The sequence below is a fragment of the Eutrigla gurnardus genome (genome assembly GCF_963514095.1).
Source record: "Eutrigla gurnardus genome assembly, chromosome: 5".
NCBI lineage: Eukaryota > Metazoa > Chordata > Actinopteri > Perciformes > Triglidae > Eutrigla > Eutrigla gurnardus.
In genome coordinates, this window is record NC_139919.1 from 19,801,600 (window position 1) to 19,821,705 (window position 20,106).

Here is a 20,106-nt window from a genome sequence, read left to right on the forward strand (position 1 = left end):
CCTGCGCTGGTAATATTCATATAAGGGTTGCTTTTTTGAGAAGCATTTTTGTGTTCATGAAAGGCATTGTGAGTACATTTGTATTTGTTCTGAGATTCAAGTATGCATCTTAATGCCAAAGCAATTTGAATGTATTTCACGCTGTGGATGTTGCTGCGCTCCTTGTTTTCTTTCTGGTGTACACGGCTTATTCCGAAAGGATGTGTATTGAGCCGTGCGTTTGCATTGTGTGTGTGCGTGTGTGTGTGTGTGTGTGTGTGTGTGTAGTGTACCTTCAGCTGAGTGCGCGTGATCTCCAGGCTACGCAATCTGTGTTTACAGCTCTGGAGCTCAGTCTGGAGCTGCTCGGCCCGTGCAGCTCGCTCTCGGGCACAGTCCAGCTCATCCCGCAGTGCGCGCATGCCCCTTACCTCACCCTGCAGAGAACGGTTCTGCAGTAACACACACACACACACACACAAGGTCAGAAGTGCTGTGGTAGTAAAGCAAATGTTGACAAAGTCTAATACAGGAGGATGGAAAAGTGTGTGTGTGTGTGTGTGTGTGTGTGTGTGTGTGTGTGTGTGTGTGTGTGTGTGTGTGTGTGTGTGTGTGTGTGTGTGCGTGGATAGTAGTAGGATAGTAAGTAAGAACAATATTTTGACTGCCTTCTTTTCTCTTAGTTTAAACTGAATATAAGAGTTACAACAAAATATTGGACAAAAGTTGGACAAAATATTCAAGATATGTTGTGGCATAAAAGGTGTCCTGTCTGATTTGGGAACATGTTGTAAGAACATTAAGCACTAAGAAAGAGAAAAACACAAGGCAGTGATTTGGCGAAGGTCTCACGTGACCCAGTATCATTCCTGTTGTTTTCTTTTGGATTCTCAGTGTTTAAACTCGTCCCACTTAGAAAGGAGTTTAACAACAATGCTCTTCTGGGCAAAACGGTATTTGGCTGCAATGTGTGTCGTGTAATTGCTGCTAAATACATAACCTAAGAGGAATCGACTCATTGGCTATAAAAAGCCACCTGTGTTTTGTGCGTTTGGCTGCGCTGTGTTGTTTGTTTCAGGCCTTATATACAGTATATCACAGCCGTTGCCAAACTAGTTAAGCTTTATGTGTGATAAAGTATGTTTGTGCATCCAAAGCAAGGCTATCTCTGTCCCTCTGACGGATAACTAAATGATGAATCACCGGGTTTCCGCCTGTACCTCTTTCTGAAGTTTCTTGAGCTGGTCCTCCATGGTTTGAATCTCCAGGTTGTAATCCAGTATCTGATCACCTTTATCTTCCCTGAAGCAAAAAAAGTCAAACACAAAACCAGCGGCACTAAAAATCCACCGTTACACCATTTTTCAAAACAGTATTTGGCAGATGATCTTTTCTGTGATTCACTGGCTGATAAAACATTTGATTAGAGCACATTATGTTTGCTAGAAATAGTAAAAATACATGTATATGCAGAAATTATAATTGGCCGGTGACCTTTGTGATAAAGTCAAGGCAGTGAGTACCTGATTTGTTCCTTACTAGTGCTGAGTAACGACTCAAACGACCGACAAAATCATTTGCGCATTTTTCATGTTGACCTTTATCACTACTTTTCTAAAGGTTCTCTTGACTTTTTTTCAACTCACATACACGCATGCACGTGCACACACAAACGCACCCACACACACACACTCACAGTTGTTGTTTAAGGCGGCGGAGTTTGGCCTTGCTGTCTGCCAGCTGGAGTGCCAGACCTTGGGGTGGCACCTCGCTGTGATCACCCAGGGGCGCCGTGGTTGAGTCGAACTGGGCCTCCCGCTCCCGACACAACTCGACTATCCTCTGGGAGAGTGAGGGGAAGAAGAGAGACATGGCAAGGACCATAGAGGATGGAGGAAAAGAAGGATTCGGAGGCAGAATCACAGACACGCAACATAAAGTACGGGAGAATAACAGCAACGACAAATAGTGTTCATTTTGAACTGACTGCAGGTGCAGTTATTATAGTCTATACACCTTTTGGGTTTCAAACATTAAAAAATTATTTTACAAAATGAATATAAAATGACGTTCCTCTTCTGTTTTACACATCAGGGCTTTGTTAAGTCAGTGGAAATGATTTGATGAAAATATAACGTCTTATGTTGCTCTGATCTCCTATCAAGGTTGTAGCTGAGGGTTTAGAACATTATTCACTGTTCAAAACAGAGATCATCTCTTTAATCATGCCTTTTAATCCCACAAAAGCTGGTAAAAGATCTCAGTGGAATGTCATTAGATTTGAGACTGAGGAGCGAGTTACATTTAGAAAACAATTTTAATAACAATTTACCTCAAATATATCTCAAAATACTAGACATATTGACTGACATCTTGAAAAGTAATATTTTTCAGGAAGCACTGTGCTTGAAAATGAATAGTTTGGAGGTACTGGGAGGCGTGAGCCAGGCTAGCCGCTACATGTGTGTGTGTGGGAGCATATATACCTCCAGGTGCGTGTCACTCTGCAGGCTTTGGATCTGTTTGGCCATTGAGCTGAACACCAGCTGCAAGTCTGCGCCTTCAAACTCTACCAGCTCCTCCCACCTCAGCGGTAGCACCATGCGAGGATCCTGAGTCACCTGCAGCACAGACAACTTCTCAGGTCACATGATTAGATGTGCCTCGTGGAAACCTAAACACTAGATGACAGGTCTGGGGACAGACATCCAGGCAGGGGGAAAGACTGTGCGAATACCAAACAGAGGTGCATCTGTTTATAAATATTATTTCTCACATTTCTTTGTGAATGAGAGAACCACGTCCAAAAAATGCAAAAATGCGAAACTAATGATTATGTCGGCAGGTTCGACACGTCCTCGGGTGGAAGGCATACTGTATGAACAGTAAGCAGGGGGTGCATCCAAGCACACGGAAGAGCACCTCTCCCCTCTATGATTTATGAGGCTGAGAACGCTGGCACAAAAGAGGTTGGTGGGCAACACGCTGTCACTGTAATTCAGACACGCTGCTATGCAACATGCTGTTTTTGTAATGCTGGCAATTATTCACGGGGGGGCATTTTTTTTAAAGAGTACAATTTGGCATTTAGACTGTATTGGAGAGGACAGTGGAGGATGACAGAAAAAAAAAGGATGATTTGAGGTGGACATGAGGGGTGCAGGATCCATCCTACGGTGGCAGCTATGGGCACCCAGAGGTCCTTAGCAGGCTGCCAACAGAATAATGAGTAGCTAATTTTCACACTTACTTGAGGCGCTAGCAGAAGGTATACTAGTTCACCCTCGCTGCCTACAGGCCCGACAGAGAAGGAATTCTTTGCTAAATTTCGGTATTATCTCCTCATACTGACGGTCAGACGCTGAATGCCTTTCATATTTTGGGGGGGGGTCCTTGATTTGATTAATTCTGCACTTCAACATACCTGCTGGATACAGCTGGCAATGGCTGTCTGGGTCTCAATGTCCAGCGACTGGATCTGCTGAATGAACGTCTCCTTCTTCTCACACTGCGGACACAGAGGGATGAATAGGAGTCAGGCATGTGTGCATCCATCAAGGAGTCTTTGTGTGTCGATAACACACATATCAGCCCCAAAAATCTACATCTGAAACAAGCAGTCAAGTGACAGGAAATTAATCTGTAGATTTTTTGATAATAATATAATCATTATAAAACGTCTTGTGGAAAAAAGAAATCTAGGCTTACCGTTGATATAGAGTCTGGGGTTCACCTTAGTTCTTAGGATTTATTTATTGGGTTACGAAGGATAATCCATTCAAAGTGTTGCATCAAATGATGACAGACCGTTAGTGTGGCTAAAAATAGTGACTATTTTGTTCAAAACACTGGTTGTCTGTAGGTTCCGTAAAAACACTGCGGGTGTCGTGATCACCCGTCAGAAAGCATGATGGTCATGTGTTTGTGTGATCACCTGCACAGCACATCCCAGCAACAGCAGCAGCAGCCGCCTAAGCTCTTCCACGGCTGCCTCTGAGGACACAGAAATCACCGTCACCGTCACCGTCATCATCATCATCATCATCATCATCATCATCATCATCATCATCATCATCTTCTCATTATTATTATTCTCCAACCCCCACCGCCATTATCACCTTAATGTGTCACACAGATGGCAGAGATATGGATCTGTACATAAAGTGTAATTACTTCCTTGCTGCTGATAGGATCATGTGGTTATCTTGTACCTGTTATGGGGTCCTGCCCCAGAATGGCAACGTTTGGGAGGGGCATCAGTATCAACTGCTGTAGGTCTTCCTGAGGAACGGAATACACACGATGAGTGATCGGCCGGCCCATCCTGCCTGTCTGTCTGACTGTCAGTGAGCCGGGATAAATAACAACAGAAAGACTTTCCACCAGCCTCCCGCAGTTTGTGGTGTAAACAAAGAGCTGATCTGCGATAAGAGTTTGGTTTGTCTTTCCAGGTCAAGGACTCTTTGTAGAAATGCAGTGTAGTTTGTTCTCAGTATTAGATGTAATAGAAACATGGGTGATTGATCGACAATCCTGGAACAAATTATATGTTTCCCCTTCTGAACAGACGATATGCATATTATGGGTAATGTGGCAGCAATGCAGGCACAGTAACTGCACAGTCACAGATATCACAACTAATGTCATGCACAACCAGTTACTACCACAGCCAAAGACCGGTAAATTATCATACTTTTATTATTATTTTGGCTGACAAGTTACAAGAAGTTTCAGTATAGAAGAACCAGTGTTTGTCTCCCACAGTTTGATCTAAAACTGTAAAATATCCAGTCTTTAATAACTAAATGTTAGTTTTTTTTCCCCAAACATGTGTTGAGGGCCCAGACTCCATGTCTGGGCCCTGGCCAGGGTTGGACCAGCTTTCACTCCTCTGTGAACCTGGGGCGCACAGCGGGCAGTTTCATAACTCAATATGAGCAGTTTTACTTTATCAGCAGCACAGCACGTCCCTAATATTCAATCAGACTATATTGGCTTCAAGTAAATTCGGGTCATTTAAGTAATCATAATTTTAATCAAAAAATGACTTATTTCATTTAATAATACATTCCATTAAAACGAATGTATGAGTTATATGGAATTGAATAAAAACAAAAGTTTGAATTGAGCTCCCATCAACTGCCTGCTTGAGTTTCCAATGGGTTTTAGAGGGAACTCAGACTGTACCATGTTCAGAGGGGGGTTTCGTAGTTTCAGGGGAGTCTTTTTACCCTAAATTATTTGTTGTTAACGCTCTGATATTGGGACAATCATAATACTGATTTAAAGGTGTCCTGTATGAACTGTGTTTTCTGTAGGATGAGATCCCTGCATAAAACCATATATAACCTTTTCTTTTGTTATGGATTCCTTATTTTCTTTTAAAAAGTTTACTTGTGTTATGTTTCTTTTTCATTCTTTTGTATGTTGTTTTGTTTTAACAGCCTCAGCACGACCAGCATGAACGGCCTCTTTGTGTTGTGTAAACTTCAAATAACACAGATCCCTCTGACCTCCATGACTTCCACCAATCAGCCAATACTCATTATCCTTGTGTGTCAATAAAACAGGGAGATTTGATGTGAGGCTGCTTAGTTTAATCCAGAAAACTGTTTTCATTTCTGTTTTAGTACAGAATTCAAACATTTACTAAAGCCGTTATATATCTCAAAATAATGATGTTATGCTTGAATCTGATGGTCCTGTGCTAGAAACCATTCACAACTCGCAGAGGGCCGACCAACACTGTGATCAGCTTGTTCCAAGTGAGCAAATTGTGTTTCCTGCTTCAAGATCTTGGACTAATCTCCTGGCACATTTTAAATGACGTTTAATCAAGCTGGATGGAAAGCCGTCCCCCGTCCAGAAACTGGCTTTCTGGCAGCGAAAACCAGTATTTGTCATGTGGACCTGCTTCCTTTGCTCCTCGTCTTACTTTGCCATCAATTGCGATCAGACAGATGACTTCCATTCCAGCAAAAACATCCCATGGATACATTATTACTTTATTTACTAGGTCTTCCAAACTATTTCCCCGTTAATTAAAAATGTTTCTGTCAAAGAGACACTCTGATGTCGGCTAACTCCTTTCCAACTGCTCTGAAAGCCTGTTTACTTCCTCCTGCAATCGATTGGTGCAAAAATCACCAGAAGCAAGTCAACTACAGCTCTCTCTCTCTCTCTCTCTCTCTCTCTCTCTCTCTCTCTTACTGTAATTTATAAACTGTAAAGTGAGACAGGCAATGTACCATGTGGCAGACACTCTCTTTAGCAACTCCATCATGCGTGAGTTGGGCATCAGAAGCAGTGTGCAGCCAGCTGGAAGTTTGTGTTCCTCCAGGACATGTAGGATATTATCCACCGCAGCTCTGTGTTGGTCATTGTGCAGCTAAAACGCCAAAACAGACTTCTGCCAGAGATTAGTCAGACGAGAAATCATATAGAAGCTGCTTGTTGTTGTTGTTGTTGTTGTTGTTGTTGTTGTTGCATCATACAGCCAAAATGCATTCTGTGTTGATGTTTATACATCATCACTTGGTGCAAATATACACCCTGCAGTGATGAACAATATGTTGTGCAATTATCCGTCTATGATTTCCAGGCAAGTTTCTCTCAAGATGAATTTCTTCATAATCCTTCAATCATAATAAAAACAAAGGAAATTAGCCTTCATCCTTCAGAGTCTGCCTGTTGTCTGCGTTTTCTTCGCCCTGCTGGGGCGCTGAGTAAAATCCATCTGAAACATAATCTTTTCCAAATTCCATCTTTCTATCAATAATTCTACTTCATGTTGTTTTGATTGGTGCTGGTTTTCATTTTACCCACAGATGATTTTTTATTTTCAAGGCTTCTGTTGACAGCCTTACTTTTCCTTTATCTTTTTCTGCCTTTAGTCCCACGTACAAAACAGATTTCATAAGAATTTGTTTTATATTAATTCAATCATAATTTATTGGATGTTCAATAGCCTTAGAAATATCTCGGTTTACTGAAGACAGAGATTTTTAAAGGTAGAGGGTCAATAAAGTAGAAGGCGAGAGAAATTAAGATTTAAAATCCCATTAACACGCAGCTGAATACTAAGTGTCTCCAGTCAGAGACGGTACAGATTCTTTAGAAGGAATACAATAGCACAGAACAGAATAGAATGAATAAAAAAGGATACAACACAACAGAATAGAGCAGATAGAATAGCATTGAACATACAGAAACAGAACCAACAGCATAAACCCTAATAGAACAAACAGGATAAAATAGAAAACGTGATAAAATAAGTCAATACTTTAAATGTGCTCTGCCTTCACACCTGTATCATCCACACCAACAGCTCAGTATCTGGATTATTAGTTATATATGAGGGAATCTTAGGTCACAACAGAGTAAATTAAGTCCTGCCAGGCCACAGATGGTTGCTGTGACTCACCACACTCGTCATTCTCTCTCTCTCTCTCTCTCTCTCTCTCTCTCTCTCTCTCTCTCTCTCTCTCTCTCTCTCTCTCTCTCTCTCTCTCTCTCTCTCTCTCTCACTCACACACACAGACACACACACACACACAGCGAGAGGCAAAACCAGGGCCGATATGGAACCCCGCGTCCTCAGTGGAGCCTATTCTGAGTGCACCAGGTGAAATTGTAATGTAATGCTGCCTCCCAATTATGTCCAGCATTAGACACCGGTGACTCATTGAGAATCAGGAAGTGAAACCTGGTTTCTCGTGTTCATATGTTGTGTGACAAGCAAAGCAGCGCATGTTCAGTCCACCTGACTAATGCTTGGGGATGTTGTTTCTTTTTTTTGCCCTAAATGACCCTCCGGGGAAGGAAATGTGTTGTTCCCTTACAGCGAGGCGACTCCTTCTCCAGCCCTCGGCTATCAACCCTCTCTCTCGCCATTTGGTGTGGCCACGTTTTAGAAGGATAGTTCAGTGTTTTCTTTCCTTTTCTTTCAGCAATAATTTACTATTCATAATAAACGGATGGTCATTTGAGTGCATTGACACCTTTGGGGTTTATTTTTTTTGCTGGAAGTGCTCCAGAAAGTGAATAAGGCTGTTCAAGACAATTTAAGAAAAGCACGTTAGATGGAGCTCAATCCGCGTGTGCTGTTTGTGTCTCAGTGTTACCTCTCTGCGTGACGACTTGCCTTACTGCTGAGATATTAATGCCAGAGTTTGACACAATATCAAAATATCCAATTAAGCTTTGTTGAGGTTTTACTTACACGGCTATTCAAGTCTGAGACCCAAGAAATTGCTTTTCCAGTTCCCACTCCTGACTTTTTACATGTCAGGTGGCATCGATTTCAAGCTCGTTCTTAAAGGCTGAGAGAAACGAGGTATACAAATGAAAAATCCAGCATTACGAATGGCTTCCAGTCTATGTGATTTGAAATGAAATTTCTAGATGTACATGCTTGTATAAGTTTGTACTGCAGCAAACTGCATAGTATTTTGGGTGCCTGGTTATGAGTTCATGCACACGGACCTCTTGTGGTTTCGATGAATCATACTACGCCAAAACACCTTTTATAGCCTGTTATATACTGTCACTAAATAACTAACTTTCTGTTTCTGTTGCTTTTCAGACCAGCCCTGGTTATCAATTACCTTGATCTCACCTCCCCTCGACCCCTGGAACTCTTTCCTACCTGGTAGAAGGCTCTGATATGTCGATTTAGAATGGAAAAGTTCTGGACTCTCAGCATGTGATCGTCTCTCTCGCTGTCGTACAGCCGCTCCACCTTGGGGTTCGGGTCTCTGGGGCAAACACAGAAAAGAAACAACGGTGTATTTACTGCAGCTTGATCAAACAGCCCAGCTTCACCACTTTCCAAATGAGAAATCCTCATGCAACAGTGCATTTACGCGGAGTGAATAAAATTTTAATGAGCCTTAGAAGCCGGCTGTGGGAATCCACATGCAATTATTTGTTGAAATAACGTGGCTTAGGTCAGGGCAAATTAATCAGCTGCTCGGCGAATTCTGTCTCGGATCTTGTCTGCTGAGAGAGAAAAGGTTTAATCCAGCTGAAGATAAGGAGATGACTCACAGGGTGGCAGGAATGCAGAACCTCATGTCATGATTCACTGGAATGTTTGTGGCAAACCTGTATTTATGCCTACATTAATGCCATCCTTTCACACCCGTTGCAGAACAATTTGAGGTTAAAGAGGGTATTGTGATGAATGTTACATCACATCTTATGCAAATAAAGATCAGAACTAAGAGTCTACAGCTCTGTACAGCTGTATTGTGCTAAAGTTAATGCTAGCATGCAAATAAGCAATGAACACAAAGGGAATGTCATCACTTGTGCAGGTATTTGATCATAAAACAAGAGTTGGACAAATTAAAACGTTGGCCTGATGATGGCGCTCACCAAATCTATTCAAATAGAGGTTATTCTGACTACCATGAATGTTTGTGCCAAATTTCATGCCATTACATCCAATAGTTGTAGAGACATTTTTTCAAAAAGCAGAGGAAAAGTCAAAGTATCACCAACGATTCATCCTCTGGGGATCATGCATGTGAGTAGAAACTGGCAATCCATCCAAACGTGTAACTGGGATAATTCAACATCCCCATCTAGTTATTGGTTGTGGGCCCATTATAATAATATTGATACAAGTCAATTTTGCATCAAACTGCAAGGTATACAAGTATTTTTTGTCCACAGATAATTTTGGTAACTTTAGGTCCAGTTCAATTAGACCTCTTGCATTACAGGGTCATCACACAAATGAGTTCTTTTCCCCTTGTCTAGTAACCTGTTTGATAGAAAATCTTGATAAATCTTACATGACTCTCATGACTTCATTGAGGAAGATCCCATTGGTCAGCCTCATGTAACAATCCCTGGCACTCTGGTGAGTGGAGTTTACTTCCATGTAGTGGCTGTAGAGTGACACGCCATCCTCCCTCTCAACCATCTTCTCAAACAGCTGAACCTGCAAGACACATGGAGGGATTATTATTATGTGTGTGTGTGTGTGTGTGTGTGTGTGTGTGTGTGTGGAGGTGGATGAAGACGAGGAAGACAGCGACAGGGCAGAAAGAAGAGAGAGAGAGAGTCAAGGAGGGCGACGGAGAGGAGCATAACATTTTCACACAGGAAGCCACTTGAGTCGGTGCACCTGTCTGGACAGGTGGGATATGTGCTCTCACACTGGGCAGCACTTCACAGTGACGGGCAGCCAAGCAGGACAGCAGCCAAGGTCTCTCTCTCTCTCTCTCTCTCTCTCTCCCTCTCTCTCTCTCTCTCTCTCTCTCTGCTAAGGAGGGCTGTGCCAATGCAAACGGCAATATAATGAGGTTTATTCCCACCTGCAGCGTCTAAAAACCGCACTGTCGGTAAACAGAGTAACAAGCTCGAATCGGTTGAGCTGATAGGCTGAGGCAGAGCAGCTCAAGACCCTGTGCAACAGGGAAAACAAGGTGGCGGTGGGTGTCCTTCAACATATATATATATATATATATATATATATATATATATATGTGTGAAGCAGGGTGAAAACCCTCATGTCAGCGATTCACCACACTGATGAAGTGCCCTTAAGCTAATACTGAAGCTCTGTCCGGCATCCTGTTGAACGTGACCTCCTACTAAAGAGAATATACATACAAGGTTCAGCACAGTAACTTTATATTGTAAAAGGGGAATAGGATAACCTCCTTGGGCGTATGGAAAACTGAGCTGGAAACTCAGTCTTATACAACAAATCCTCAGCTCATTTTTAATGAGACTATATTCTCTCAAATTCAAAAGTAAAAACTTTGTATTGTTGGCAAATCAGAAACAGTCAAAGCACACGGAAGTGCTGAGGCTTAAAAAGGGAAAAAAAGGGTTGGCCATTACAGCAAGGGAAGCTGTCAAAAGGAGAAGTAGGGTGCTTGTTTTGCTGTACACAACAGCCAGTAAGCAATATCTGTGCTATTTGTTGCTGTTTATTTATCTCCAACTTTTATATTTCTTTGGGTGAATAGAAGCGGAAGCTGGCTGCTAGGTACAATGTCATAAATATGTGTGACTTAAATAATGTTTCACTGCAAAACAGAGCAAGTCCAAGGCTGATTTCTACGCAGTTTCCACACAATTCCTGTTTACTTCTTTTTATTCTCCCTCTCTGCCTCTTGAGAATGATGACCTTTTTCTCTAACTGGAAGTGATAAATGATGAATGACGTACCCATTGCGCCAACGCACTTTCCATGAATTCCTCTATTATCTCCATAATGTTAGAATCCATCGTGTTACGAGAGCCAACGCCACAGAAGGCAGCTAATTAGAACGTATTATCAACAACCATGTACGTAATGCATCAAAGACAGAGAATCCATCTCGCGTCAAGTGAAGTAGCTTGACATTTCTGCGGCCCTTCCCCTCCCTCCACCTCGCTGGCTCTCTCTCTTCCTCTCTGACTGGCTGACAGTTAGTTTCATTGCAAAACCACACCGGAATTTTCAAAACGCACGTTGCTTTTTTTTTTTTTTTTTTTCCTTCCACCTACATCTTCACACGCCCTACACACATCGGCTCACACTATTTGAGTGCAAATAGTGCAACAACAAAAATGAGGCCTGTTTGTCTTTTCTTTTTCTGTTGTGCGCTTTAAAAACAGGCCTCTTTTTTTTTTTTTTAATTACACAGTTTGAACGAATGTTATTCATGTGTAAAAACGGCTGTATGTATCTACGTCACTGGTTGTTTTCCGGGGGAATTACGAGGACTCGCGTTATGACCTAACGTTGATGTGTTGCAATTCCTGCTCACTAAATACGTGTACCAGGCGGATTTAAGCACTGTGCAATAGCGACCTCTGGTGGTTTCAAATGAAAGCTCCTAATTGCCCATTTTAAAATGATGCATTACATCATTATTTCCATAACGACATCACTGGGGGGGATGTGTAACCAAGCAGCCCTGCTTTTATTAAGGGGCTGCACGTCGTATTGAGCGAATACTATTTTAATAAATTATATCTCCATCTGGAGTAAAAAAAAATTTTTTTTAAAAAGCATTATAATAGGGACTTGCTGTGATGTCAACTTATTGCTCCCATAAATTTCTGTTTCAATATTTATATAGTCTGTATTGTCAATAATGTGGTATGTGGAAAAAAGCATGTAACCCTTTCTATACACATGACTGTCTATACACAAATTATTTGTAATTTTTCGCTTTATTGCTGGAAATTAAATTAGTAAGAACTGATAATGAAAAATTACAAATATTTTTTTGTTTGTGTTTCTTTGTGTAGTCATCCATTACTTTATTTCCGTTTCCGATTCACATTTGTCATTTTAATTAGCTAAGAACACCTTCACCCCATGTGTTCACATTTGAAAAAAAAAAAACATCTTTCTGCAACCACTGAAAGCATGTCTATCTGCTAAAATAAAACATTCTCTGACCTTCTCCTGTGATAGTCTTTTATTGAAGAAGAATGAGCAAACAGTGAATAGCTAGGACAGATCACAACAATATATTGTTTGCAAATAAAAAGCATTTAAATACTTTTTTGCTTCATAAAGTAACTTCCAGCATGTTATCAGTGTGCTGTGTTTCTGTCCCCGTATGACAGTGTAAGTTCCTGCGTGCCGACGGTGTGTGCCGATTCTGCTTGTGCAGCAGTCCTGGGATTAACCGCAACCGGGATTATCAGATTGTTTCTGAGCTGCCAGAATAGACAAGATGACAGCTTCATATAGGGCACTCGCACTTACGCACACACTTACACACACACTTAATCCTACTCTCCTTGCAGAACTCAGATAACCCATACTGAGGGAAATTTGCTCCTCTATTATATCGCATGTACAAAAGGAAGCCGACACTACAAAGCAGTTAAAAACCTCTACCTTTAATATACAATTCATGTGTCGTTTTGACAGTTTCTTAAGCATTTTATTGCAGGTTAGAACAAACTCTACAGCTGTGAGATCAATAATATAGTGCACATGGGATGAACTTCAGTCTCACGTGTTTGTGACTTTGCCAAATTTGAGCCAAAAGTAAAAAAAACGCTATACATCACTTTAAACTGAATATACTCTCTTCTAGTTACAACAAAACGTACTGCACATCTCCTGAACAGATTCTCGGATGGTTACACATTCCTGGGGTCCTCCAAGGAGATGTTTGTTTTGGTGTCTGTGCAGGGCCTGATACGATTCCCTATCTGCTGCCTTGTTTTGGCCATGTGCGGGGGAGCTGTGACTGCTGCACTGATGGAGCGTAAATCAAGTCTATCGTGTCAAAACCTAACAGGTGTTGTACCCGGCACCTGCCGACTCACACCGCCAAAACCTCAAACACAACCCATAACCCCCCCTCCCCTCTCATTTAACCATCTTGTCCCATCTAACTGGCAGCAGCATCCTTCTCGGCGTCTGCAGCCTCAGAGGACCCTTCGGCGGAGTTGGGGTCAACTTGCCCGAACTTCAGCATGGCAAGGGCATTGACTTTGAGATCCTCAATGGTTTCCTTCACACCCTTCTCCAGGAGAAAACCCTCACTGTCGCCCGCTGTGTCCTCCAGAGCCATGGCTGACTCCACCGCCGTCTGCAGGTACCGCAGGCTCAGGAGCACGGACAACTGGACAGAAAGAAGCAATGCCATTGATGGGAAACTGCATCTCATTTGGTGTTTGCCACCAAATTACATGGTCTAATGGTCAGATAGGCTCTCGCAAACCCATGAGAATCCTCAACTTTCCGTCTGTCATGTTACAACTCAGATTTATTAGCAATGATATTCTTAAAAATAGAAAAATCTCTCCTTTTTCATTCAGTTTCTTGTCACAAATATATTAAAAAAGAAACGGCCAAAACTTGTACATGTTTTCGCATATTGTGCTTATTTCTTCTTTCATATTATTTATGTGTATGTGATGCTAATCTGCAGGTACTGTGTGGGCGATAGTGAGTTTTTTTCACATTCTGATTCTAATTCAGTAGCTTGTGACGCTGATTCAGTTTGACCATCGAAGACTCAACCTGATCATGTTTTGGTGCAGGATTGCTTACATAAAGATGAGTCAAGTTGAGTCAATATTAAGAACATTTGCACTTTTATGAAATACTGGATTAAGGACTGTTGGGATAAAATTATTTTTGTAGGTTAAACATTAAGGTTAAAGTCAGGATATGCTATTTTTAAAGTCTTCTAAAAATTGAAATGTAAGTTCCAAAACTTCTTCCCCACTTCATACATTTCCTTACACAAATGGGTTCACGTCCACAAACTTTGCAAGTTTGCTGCAGCCCACCTGAAGTAAAATAAATGAGTTGTGACACAGTCGGTGGCGTACAACATATTTTTAGTTTTGTCTCACGCTTCATTTCCCCTCTTTTGTTTGGTCTCTGGACTGTATAAAATCAGATGCTATCTCCGACTCAGCTTGAGGCCTCATTACTCTTCACATGGCAGCCATCTATCTATCCCGGTGGACTAGAAAAAAAACACCATACTGAGCTGCTGCATTTAAAGTATAGATTGTGCCGTTAGCTGTAGGCGCTGTGTAATGATGCACCGTTAAACACGTGTCCTTTTCCAGGCTGAGGTCTTGTTTGAGAATGTGTCTTCACTGCGGTTATTTGGAAGTTATTTGGAGTGAAACACATGTTTGATTAAAAGACAGAAATTAATGTGTGTCAATGAGCTTTTTTTCATGTTGTCTTCAGACAAGTGTAATTCCAGGTGCCATCAGAATCACCCTTTTTACAGTTAAATGAATGCTCTGTGCATGGATAAATACCGTATCAGAATAAATGTTTATGTCTGTGCCACCAGGCATCCCACCTGTATCAAGATGACTGACAGCACACCGGGACCAGTCGAGTTCATCAGCTCCATGTAGTAGTCGGTCAGAGCCTGTCTACAGCCGCGGTTGTACAGGTTGAGTTCCTCCGATGACTGGTAGTCGTAGTTGTAGTGGGCGTTGTTATCCGTCAGGTGGTACCTCAGGCAGGGGCGTGGAGAGGCGGGGTTACAGCAGCTGAAAGGAACGCCATTCAACAGGTAACGGCCGTCCACGTTGCTCCGGATACGACTGGAGGGACAGTAAGAGGAAAAGACAACAATGAAAGAGGAGTGAGACAGAAATTAAGGAAGTCAAAAGCCTGACTATTAGCTCAACGCACACAGACATTAGCGAGGAATGAGCAGTGCCTCCCTGCAAGCGTCCTTGTGTCAAAACATCATTCCTTTTGACTTATTCTGTCTTTGACCAACTTTTCTCTTCTTGCTTCGTGACATTTCCATCCATTGCTGCCATTCCCTTTAAAAGTAAAGGCCAGATCTATTTTTAATACACTCTTTCTCTACTTTCACATCATTCTGTTTCTCCCTCCATCGCCTCTGTAACATGTAGTTTGACCTTTTTGGATGTGGAGTCTATTTATCTGTCATTCAGATAGATTTATCTTCCCTTCCCTGTATCGCCCTCATCGGTCCACTTTCTTCCCATTCATCCTCTCGCTTCCCTGCGTCTCAGAACTCGCTGATCCCTGTATTGTGAGCCACTCACTCCTTGACGTCCTTGGAGGTGAAGTCCAGGTATCTGCTGCTGACCCACTGAACTTCGAACCAATCCTTGAAATTGTTGTTTCCACAACAGCGAAACTCCATCTGCAGACGATCAATGGTTTCCTTCTGAAAACAGCGGCCGGGCACATCTGTGTCCTTGTAGAAGCGAATCCCATTCCTCAGGCCGACCTGACAGTGAGGAGAGAGACGTGAACGTTGTTTTTCTGATATACTGCCTGTCAAAGATGCAACCCATTTCTGTATCAGTTAAAATATAGACATATATCAGAGACTTCCAGTCTAGTTTGAAACCTAGTTTTATTAAATGATCTGGTTAGATTATTTTGCATTGTAAATCAATTAATTAACATCCCATAAAGATTTGAAAACTCTCAATTTTGAGGCATTTCTCGCCTCAATGCAACATTTAAACAAGGTTGAGAATTTGTGATATTGTTGGTTAATAAATTGATGTATTTGAAATGACCAGACAATGGTGGATGTTTTCTATCACTAACTTGTATACTTATACATGCACATAGTTTGGTTCTGTTACAGTCATTGCTTATAGCAATATGAGCCCTTTTCTACCCCATAAACTCTCACTTTTATCTTTAATTTTAGACAGATGGTCGTGTCTTTCAACCACAGCAAGCTTAATGGGTGGTTTTCGTTTTGGCTTTTGCTTGAGGATCAGAAAATGCCATCTTGTTACGGCACTGATCTCTTTATCACACGATCATTACTCGTGACCCCACCTTCAGGGACTCCTCCAGGCTTCCCTGCAGGGCGTAGCTGAGCACCACCACGGCGATGAGCAGACAACAGAGCACCGCGGCTACAGCGAACCAAGCCAGCAGGAGAACTTTCCAACGGGGGAAGCGGGCTGAGTCCAAGGAGTCCTGACACACACGGGTGGCAACCCAGTTGGTGCCGATGGAGGCCAGGCCCACCATCATCAGGATGTTGGGTACCACGTGGATCTCCGTGTTGTCCATCACCTCAAGAAAGGAAGAGAACAGTGAAGAGCAGCCACAAGAGCAGCAGCCAACTGCAGGTCACTTTGTCATTTCCTCTACATACTTTAGCAGGTAATAATCCTGCATTCAATTAGCCTTATCTATTCTAAAAATGACCTTGGCAGCCAAGAGCTTCAAATAGCTGCCGGTATGCTGGATGCAAACGCTGCTTTAGTAATATGATGACAATTTTAATTCATTACGCTGGTTACAGAAAAAGTCAATTATAGACTGAGTTTATTATTGGCTGCGTTTTCAAAAGCCTGTCAGCCATAAAGCACCTTTGCCCCGTTGTTGTTTTAAGATTACCATTAAAAAATCATTCTGTAACATAATCATTCTGTAGTATCTATGCAGCCGTATATGAGTTTAGGACATCGGCCTCTGGTTGTGTAATAATCAGGTTTGTCAATGATCTGTAGAAAAGTGCAAAGAAAATTGTCTCAATTATAGATTTTTCAAACAAGTATAAAAGTGGAGTGAGCTCTTGTGAATCATTATTCTTCCTGACAGTATTTGTACGTCAGATCTTACATTTTGTTCATCCAAGCCAAACTCAATAACACTAAACAAGAGGTTGTGGAATCTCCCATTGGAGATCGATAACTGTACATGTGTTCGTGGCCTACATGAATGCATTCAACCTATCGAAATCAATCAATGACCGATCTACCCTAATGGCTGGAAGTCATAACCTTCACCCGCTGGTCACGTTACCGAAATCCAATACGCACTGAACACCAATGACTTTGCCAAACAAACAATTAAAACACAACTTCCTCGTGACTTAATATGCATGAGTGTGCCTGAGAGTCACTGCGTGCATGTTTACCCAAATGTGTGTGTGTGTGTGCTGCGTGTTTGTATTTGTGGCTTAAACTGCAGAGCTAAGTTTAAATAAAAGTCAGCGATAAGCAGCAGCACGGCACACTCAGTAAACAACCACGAGCATAGGAAAAGGTCGGAGCATATCTACCTATGTTTGTGTAACTTTGAATTGGTTTAAGCCAATTAGGCCCTCTATATTGACATTGCATTCATGTGTGTGTGTGCGAGTGTATTTCCCCCCCTCTACCTCGGCCCTGCGCAGCAGCTCCGTCTTAAGGTAAACCCCCAGACAAAAGAGGATGCCCCCCCACATCACTGCCATCCAGGACAGCACCCACAGGCCCTGGGCCAGATGCACCCGCCGCTGGTGGGTGAACTTTATCTTCAACAGCACCATGGCTCACTACCATGCAACGATCAACAAAAAAGAGAAAAGTGTGGGAAGAGGAGCAGGAGAGCAAGAGTTCAGTTAATTCTGATCATAAAGTGAGCGTCAATCCAGAGGAGGCCAGCTGCATGCATATAGACAAACCCAACAGAGGTCCAAGAAGGTGTTTCAATTATGCAGAAACACGGAAGTCAGTGCAGGCCTTGTCCTTGCTGTTTGGTGAGTTATTAGCAGGTTGAGCTCATCCAAGTCGTTCCAGGTGGAAGGGATAAGCAGGTAGATCCCTCAGTTGGTAAAGGACACAGTCGACCTCAGAGGATAATCGAAACGCTTTCACTTGGAAGTCCAAAAAGAAGGATTTATAATCCAAATCAGTGCAGCAAAACGATGGAGATGATAGTGAAATGAGAAATTATGGAAGATAAGAGGTATTCCCTTTTTCCAGAAATTATAGGTTTTCCCCTGAAGTTGATGGGTCACACCGCCGTAGCCCCCCCTTCGAGCTGATTTCGTCCTCTTGACGTGATCTTGTCTTTTGATGGCGTCCCTCTGGGTCTGTGCATACGCGGCGACCCCCTAAACCGCTGTTCCCATGGTTGGAGGACGCAGAGACTGGCCAAAGTCGAAGGTTTGGAGCCGTAATCCCCCCACCAGAGTCCTATCAAAATCCTATTAAAATCTAGAGGCCAATGGGAAAGCAGGCCAGTGTCTGATCAGCAAACTTGTTCTGATAGACACATCATATGGGAGGGGCTATTGGCCTATTATGGCAGGTGGACTTACCTGAACCTTGTCAGCATAGGCTGGACACCATGGACGCCTCACTAACAGAGAAGATATCGTGAACGCAGTTAGCTGATGCTCAGTGGTCGCAATATCATGACATTTTGTGAGTGTAGGAAAATGTGTGAGATAATCTAATTTATTGTCAGCAGTACTGAAAGTTTTCATTGAGTAATAAGGCAAATACGTGAGGAGAAAGGGATCAACTGAACCAGGCCCAAAATCCCAGGTTTGCCTTCAGCACTGGCAAATGTTCCATAATGGAAGAAGTACTATAATCATTTACTCAAGTAAAAGTACCAATACAACAGTGTACTCCAAGTAAACCAAAAACCAGTACAGAAGCATATATCAGCTAAATGTACTTAACGTATCAAAAGTACTTACTCTGCAGAAAAATGGCCATTGACTGATATGTTATTATATATGACATTATAACTCACACTATGCAGCATTTTATTATTGTAGCAGGTGGAGTTGAACAAGCGACAGTATTTGATGAGTTGGGAGCAGAATGTGTTGAGGTGGAGATAAAAGTATATTTCCCTCTGAAGATGTAGTGGAGTGGAAGTATAATTGAGCAAAAAATGGAAATATTTGTATAAAAGTACCTCAAAATTGATCTCAGGTTTTTTTGCGTAGGATGATAGCTGAGGTGCCTTCGTATAAAGTGAAAGTAAGACTAGAGAGGAGACTCATGCTTGGGATTATGTATAGGTGCAATAGGGAGGGTGGTTAGTGGGGCTGGATCAATAGGATTAAACTGTTATTAAGAGTATTTATGACAGCTTGAGTCAGGGTTATAGTCAGGTCGAAGCCAGTCTTGTGTTCCCAGCTCTTACAGCACACCAAAACAAACAGCCAAATCAAACTCTCACCTCATATCTATAACTTAGCCATTAATATTCTTTAAACACCTCGCTGTTAATCACATTTCAAATGATAGTGAGATTGATGGAGAGATTCGCTCATATTGACATAACGAGTGAACTTGATATCCCTCTAGAGGCAGAGATAGCAATGATGAAGATATTTTAAAAATTAAACTAAATAAATATTCAAAGCCCTCAGTAAATCATTTATTTCTTGCGCCAAATTAAAGACAAACATTACATTTGAGTACAGCTTATATTAAGGGTCTATGAAGAGCCATCTGTTGTTTGTTATAACTAATTACGTTTGAAGTTGACAAGAAGAAAGAGAACAAGAAATGAAGAATAATCAGTTGACGTCTGTAATCTGAGGTGATGCCTTCATTCAAGATGATTATTTTTATTGGTAAAACAGCTGTAGCAGTATTCATAATTGCATAATTCAGAGGGTTATGTGTACACTGGTGAGAGATGGGGACAACATATATTAAATAAAATGAACATGTTAACATACTCTATCCTATACATCATCACAATACGTCACAAAATTTCAACTTTTACAGTTTGTTCTGACCATTACATTAGCTTTAAACATCTACCCCATATCATTTCAGAAAGGAAGGGACTTTTATTTATCTTATTTACACAGTCAATGAATATTTACACAAATCTCTGGATGTCATACATTTTTAATTTTAGACTAATTTAAA

The 20,106-nt window shown here is 41.8% G+C and overlaps 2 protein-coding genes across 2 annotated transcripts in view; both read right to left on the reverse strand.

Annotated features, from left to right (window-relative positions):
• The window catches only part of ccdc88b (coiled-coil domain containing 88B), a 32,783-nt gene extending 21,403 nt beyond the window's left edge, over positions 1 to 11,380 (reverse strand). The window contains exons 1-10 of the mRNA XM_084010008.1: positions 11,167 to 11,380; positions 9,780 to 9,928; positions 8,627 to 8,735; positions 4,191 to 4,260; positions 3,914 to 3,972; positions 3,404 to 3,487; positions 2,466 to 2,600; positions 1,676 to 1,821; positions 1,200 to 1,281; positions 273 to 431 (exon numbers count right to left, since the gene is read on the reverse strand). Coding sequence (XP_083866134.1) covers positions 273 to 431; positions 1,200 to 1,281; positions 1,676 to 1,821; positions 2,466 to 2,600; positions 3,404 to 3,487; positions 3,914 to 3,972; positions 4,191 to 4,260; positions 8,627 to 8,735; positions 9,780 to 9,928; positions 11,167 to 11,226 — 1,053 coding nt within the window. The 5' untranslated portion in view covers positions 11,227 to 11,380. The remainder of the gene's footprint in view (positions 1 to 272; positions 432 to 1,199; positions 1,282 to 1,675; positions 1,822 to 2,465; positions 2,601 to 3,403; positions 3,488 to 3,913; positions 3,973 to 4,190; positions 4,261 to 8,626; positions 8,736 to 9,779; positions 9,929 to 11,166) is intronic.
• A 1,102-nt stretch (positions 11,381 to 12,482) lies between these two features.
• rom1b (retinal outer segment membrane protein 1b) lies at positions 12,483 to 18,368 on the reverse strand. Its single transcript, XM_084009054.1, has 5 exons — positions 17,601 to 18,368; positions 16,265 to 16,507; positions 15,508 to 15,695; positions 14,781 to 15,030; positions 12,483 to 13,574 (listed from the first exon to the last, which is right to left on the reverse strand). The coding sequence occupies exons 1-5, from the start codon at positions 17,748 to 17,750 to the stop codon at positions 13,341 to 13,343; spliced, it is 1,065 nt and encodes a 354-aa protein (XP_083865180.1). The 5' UTR covers positions 17,751 to 18,368; the 3' UTR covers positions 12,483 to 13,340.
• Positions 18,369 to 20,106: the final 1,738 nt, after the last annotated feature.